We start from the raw sequence: 6,178 nt of genomic DNA, 5'->3' as shown, positions 1-6,178 counted from the left end.
CTAGTTGGATAAGGCTATCTTTCCCAAAGAAGTGATACCGATAAGTAGGAGGAAAGTGTACAACCGACCCTTCTGATGGAAAGTCTACTAAAAATAAAAAAGTAATTAAACTGAACAGAGCTATAATTTGGAAAATGAAGGTTATTTTGTGCATTCACTCACGAACAACACTGGACAGAAAAGGGGTACTACTGGTCATGAATCCAAAAGTTACACTAATGAACAAAAGGAACTAATTAACGGTCACCAGCCCACTAGGGCCATTTACATCCAAAATCCTGTACAAGATGATGGGAAAGAAAAACATGTATTATTAAACACTGACGTGGGAACTGAAGGTCGTCACGTTTATTGACATTAATTTTAAGTCAGCATGTAATGATGAATAAAACTGAGAAGTCACTCTTACGTTATGTTTGGCATTAAATTTTGAAAAAGGCAATCGAGTAATGATTTGAAAATATGTAATTAAACTGTATGTTAGTATTGAACTTCGTTACGTGAACAATGACTTTCAGTGACCTCAACATAACGTCGTCAAAGAAATTTAGAAGAAAAAGCAAACACTTTTTACTTTTCCGTTACTTATTTTGCAAATTGGATTTCATATTACTGTCTGAACAACTGAGCCTTTTTTCATTGACTTGAACAGAATTAAATACTAGAATACGTAGCAAACCAAACAGCCATGAGCTCCAAGCTATATGTAAAAGAAATAAAACTTCCGTACTCTTAATTTGTGCATTTTCTTTAGAACTGGATTTTTTCCAGTGATAGATTCTCAAACTTGATAAATGAAATTGCTTTACTTTAGTCATATACTGAAGCTTCTGTTGTACAACAGTTAATTGAAGTAGACTGCCCTAGAACTCTTGAAAGTAAAATTATTCATTAATAAACTAGATGTAACTATTCAGTTTGTTTCTTATGACACTCGGTTAGCATATAAGGGAAAAAAGGAACAAGGACTAATAAACCGGCTGTAACTATTCAGTTTGTTTCTTATGACACTCGGTTAGCATATAAGGGAAAAAAGGAACAAGGATCCTCCTTGGTAATAATGTCTGGGGGCAATGAGGACACACTCGCCTGAGTTTAACTGATTATTATTTCAATAAATTTTATCGATCAAATCACATTCAGTTGTGCTGATGGGTTAGCCGTTAATACTTTCTACCAATGAACAACCTTACTTCAGTGCTGTGCATACGACGAAACTCGGAGCCGACTACGAAACTGTGTTGCTGGAACTGCTGCTGTTGTTGAAGACGGTAGCATCTTGCGGAGCCACAGCTAATTACAGGAACGGATAATTGTAATTAATACAGCCTCTTCCGCCCGTCCACCGTCCGTACTCCTGCTCTAGACATCTGGCCGGCGCGCGTACATGATGCCGCAGGAAATGGTGCTCTCTGCTGCGAGTGTGTTAACACCACACTTCCACACACTACAAGCTGTGGAACCCGTCTCTCTCTCTCTCTCTCCCTACACAAAGATTTTACAACGCACAAGCACTGCTATTATCGTTGCTAGTCGATGCAAATAACAATTCCTTTGGATTTTTCCCAGAGCTTATATGTTTCACAGTAAGACACAGATAAATACAATGAAACGTCAACAGACTTCTACCTAAATTTACACATACAGTGAAGCAATGTCCTTACTTATTAAAAGAAAGCATTTAAATTACAAATATTTACATACAATTCAGAAAAAATTATATATCGGTAGCAAATGTCACGCATCATGCATTTTGGGTGTTACAACTTCACCCTCTCACATTGAAGATGATTCATGATATTGAGGCGTTACTTTCGTTTTGCCTCAGGTTACAGTAGCAAGTAATTATGTTTTCTATATCGAGATACAAGTTTTTCTTTGATTGCTAGCAGCTTCAATACTTCGCTGGGTGAAAGGAATATTTGACGCATTTCTTTATTTTTCATCATTTCACAAAGAGGTCATACGCCGTTTACATGTAGCTCCTTGTTCCATCCTGTATGAGTGTGCATGGGTATGAATGGAAGTCAAGTGTAGCGGGAGAATGGACCAGAGGGAACAGTTTAAGGGAATAGCAGTCATTGCCAACATTACAAGAATAACGACAGGTAGGCCAGAGCAGCAAACAAAGGTAAAAACAGGCACGAGGGTAGGTTACAAAGTTGGTGCGGGGGTGAGGGTGAGTCTCCCCACCATCACGTTTGAATAGGAACGTTGGTCGGATTTTGGCGCTTGGAGAGCACTGTGGGGCCAGCCATGAGACGGACCGGACGCAGGAGCACAGCAGCTCGCAGATTTGGTGAGATAGAAATGAGGTAATATGGCTAAAAATTCACTACAGGGTATGCTCATAGCACGCGTTCAACATGCCTTCATCGGTACAGGTTACGGTTTTAATTTATTTGCACTAGTTTCTCTGAAATGTGTTTATGAAATTTTGCTTTGTGGTAGTGAGCATGCAACAGGAACCATCAGTTCATGTAGCTATTTCCCGAGTTATAAGCTTCACTTTTAGCTCAATGAGTGCAGATTGCGTATCGGATGGTAGATCGAGAAATTTCTGTCGCGAAATTTAATTATTTTTGGTACTTTCTTTGTGAGTTCACTTCGCACTTCATTTTGGTGCCAATAGTACATCATTTTTGCCCAGAATCTTTCCTCTGATAGAGGTTATCTACCTTCAGCAGTGGCCTACCTTAAATTTCCAGTGGTGTAATTCATGCATGACGATAAGTGAGTCTTAAGGAATGAATGACGATTTTCCCGCTAAAGAAGGTGTGTGTGGCCCACTTATGTATTTTGTCTGTTATTATGAAATTGTGTGTCATATATTTTTTGTGTTGTTATGAAATTATGTGTCATATATGACATTATTCGTGTAGCGTTTTCGTTTTGTCATTGTCCTACCCATGAGAGGTAACGCTGATTCAGACAAGTTTTGTAACTATTGAAAAATTGTAATGTGTCGGCTTCTAAAGTTTACATCAAAGTAGAAAATAAATCTATTAAATGAGAGTCAGCATTTCATTTAAGAAATATTCCCTCAGACACCTGACACATAAAATGAGTAGGATGTATCTTATTCAGTCCGATTTTCTGAAGTTAATGAAAGACAGAAATAATCTGAAATGTGAATTTAGATAGGCTACTAGCTGCTATAGTGACGCTTTAAGAACAACCACCCCAGAACGCGTTATCTTAGAGAAACTCGCACCAGTTTCCGTTGCGCTCATTTCTGAAATAATTAATTTGTTTTCCAAATTAATCAAGTAAGGGTCAAAATATAGATACCATTTATGGCCCTGGTATATTAGCAGCCAGGACGCAAAGTCGAGAAAAATTCTCTAAGGTAACGCGAGGAGATGGTCACACAGGTTCAATATAAATTAAAAATATATAAAGAACCAGAATACAGCAGACGAGAAGTCATATAGCAATATGAGGTGTTGCTGCAAGTAAGGTAGTGAAAATCATGGACTGCCATTCTGGTGATTATGTGTCTCATTTCGAAAATTTCCTTTGTCCACGTTCGGTCAATGTGGCATTTTTATCCTGCTTGGTTTGGAACGCAATAATGCGAGAGAGACACATGAGGAAATGCTGTCTCTTGGCTGACACAGGAGTAGAAATCTGTGGTCTATATGCAAAATTCTTTTGAATGCACTGTACATATTGAAAGAGTACATGGAGAATCTATGGATTTCCACTCCGATATAGTGCCTTGTTAGATCGCTTGTTGAAGCAAATATCTCCGGTAACGATTCAAAAACGAAACGAAGGAAGGAAGGAAGGAAAGGAACTTAGTTTAACAATCCATTGACAGTACAGTCATGCGAGTCCAGTGTCCTAACCATTGTGCCACCTCAGTCAATGCGTCAGACAGTTAAGCTAATCGACGTCATATGGAGAGTATCACAGGTCAGTTCAGTGACTAGGTGCCATAGCACAAGATCAGTTATTCAGTATATCCAGAGGAAGTATTCAGTATGCTAACGTTGTAGATGACACTTCCAGCGCCTCTGAAAGGTGAAGTTGGGACCAATCACAATGTTCAAAGGGCTTCTGGGGGTACAAACAAGACAAGAAAGAAAGGGAAAGTGATGTCAAGGTTGCCCAACTGTTACACCTGGCAGCTCCAGTCCGTTATGGATTAAATGTCAAGAGTGCTGTCATTTGGTAAACACCAGCCACCTACGTGAACGAAGCCCTTTGTGGTGGTACTGATATGTAAAACATTTGCGGTTTTATTGCCACGTCAATACTGTTTGATGAAACAGAAATTTTGACCCATGCCTCCACATACTGGGATCCTGTTATTAAGGAGGCTGTTGAAATAAGAATGAGAGAGAAGAACTTTAACCGTGATAGCGAATATTATCTGTGTGGTGCATGGAAAGGAGCGCTCGATGCAGAGAAGCAGCAAAGATATTCCTTGGAGTGTTTACATTCCCACGGAAGTGGTAGCGCTACCAGCGACAGCAGTACGTAATCGCCGACCAACCACAAGCCGGCCAACCACAAGCCAGCCAACCACGAGCCGGCCAACCACAAGCTGGCCAACCACAAGCCAGCCAGCCACAAGCTGGCCAACCACAAGCTGGCCAACCACAAGCTGGCCAACCACAAGCTGGTCAACCACAAGCCGGCCAACCACAAGTCTGCCAACCACAAGCCAGCCAACCACAAGCCGGCCAACCACAAGCCGGCCAACCACAAGCCTGCCAACCACAAGCCAGCCAACCACAAGCTGGCCAACCACAAGCTGTCCAACCACAAGCTGGCCAACCACAATCTGGCTAACCACAAGCTGGCCAACTACAAGCTGGCCAACCACAAGCTGGCCAACCACAAGCCGGCCAACTACAAGCCAGCCAACCACAAGCTGGCCAACCACAAGCCTGCCAACCACAAGCCTGCCAACCACAAGCCTGACAACCACAAGCCGGCCAACCACAAGCCGGCCAACCACAAGCCGACCAATCACAAGCCATCCACGGGCTTTAAGGGCCACCACAGCAGCAGTGAAGACATTTAGTTGCTCCTGATGATGACAATGGAGGCTATTGTAAAAGCTCGATATTTTATCCCGAATTGATTTGGTAAGAAAACCGAGAATGTTTTATATACCAGCCTAATTTAAACTCTCAGACATCATCAGTTTCTACTCATTAGGAGGAGGTCCTCACGCATCTGCCACCGTAGTTGAATCAGCACACTGCGTCCAGACTGACATCATAGCTGCAGGCCACTGCCCGTGCTGAAAGCGATACTGCCAGCTCGGCAATTTCGCCCCATTGGGTCACCAACTGGGTGATTGCCGCCTCTTGATGGCCCTCATCTTTGTGACCTTTGAGTTCGAGCCTGGTCTGGACCATTTGGCTGCCCAGCCATCAGTGCCCATACAGGGTGAACACCGATGCTGTTCATCTCCCATGTGGTCATACACCTTTGCTTCCTCTCACCGTCAGGTGCAGGCACATGACACAAACATATTAAACTCTGGACCTCACTGTTTGATTCCTCATATCCCCGTACACGCCAAGCTGACCAATGAGTTAAGGTCACTACACCTCATCTGGTGCCACCTATGAGCAGCACACCTTGTTGGCAGCTGATACGGCCGTAGCAAGGTCACCACACATCGTCCTTCTGCATCTACATGGTTATTCTGCAAATCACACTTGAGTGCCTGGAAGAGGGCTTATCGTACCACCCTACAATAATTCTCTATTATTCTATTCCCAAGCAGCACGCGGAAATAAGCCTATATCTATCCGTGCAAGCTCAGATATTCCTATGCCGGTCGGCGTCAACAAAGTATTTTCGCACTCGGATTAGAAAGTTAGCGATTGAAATTTCGTGAGAAGATCCCGTCGCGTCGAGAAACTCCTTTGTTTCAGTGATTTCCACCCCAGACACTGTACTACGTCCGTGACACTCTCTCCCATATTTATCGATAATACAAAACGCGCTGCCCCTCTTTGAATATTCTCCATGTAAACCGTTAGTCCTATATGGTAAAGATCCCATACTGCACAGCAGTACCCCAAAAGAGGACGGACAAGGGTAGTGTAAGTAGTCTCTTTAGTAGGTCTGCTGCATTTTCTAAGTGTCCTGTCAATAAAAGGCAGTCCTTTGTTCGCCTTCCCCGTAACATTTTGTGTGTGTTCTTTCCAAT

At 42.5% G+C, this 6,178-nt stretch overlaps 1 protein-coding gene across 1 annotated transcript; it reads left to right on the top strand.

The window, feature by feature from the left end:
- The first annotated feature begins 2,044 nt into the window (after positions 1 to 2,044).
- Positions 2,045 to 5,261, top strand: LOC124778355 (histidine-rich glycoprotein-like). The gene is made up of 3 exons (XM_047253638.1): positions 2,045 to 2,179; positions 4,568 to 4,956; positions 5,159 to 5,261. Exons 1-3 carry the CDS (start codon positions 2,045 to 2,047, stop codon positions 5,259 to 5,261), a joined length of 627 nt encoding a protein of 208 aa, XP_047109594.1.
- Positions 5,262 to 6,178: the final 917 nt, after the last annotated feature.

This window comes from Schistocerca piceifrons, chromosome 1 (assembly GCF_021461385.2).
Source record: "Schistocerca piceifrons isolate TAMUIC-IGC-003096 chromosome 1, iqSchPice1.1, whole genome shotgun sequence".
Lineage (NCBI taxonomy): Eukaryota > Metazoa > Arthropoda > Insecta > Orthoptera > Acrididae > Schistocerca > Schistocerca piceifrons.
The sequence above is the reverse complement of the archived record's forward strand: the minus strand, read 5'-3'. Positions and strand labels throughout refer to the sequence as shown.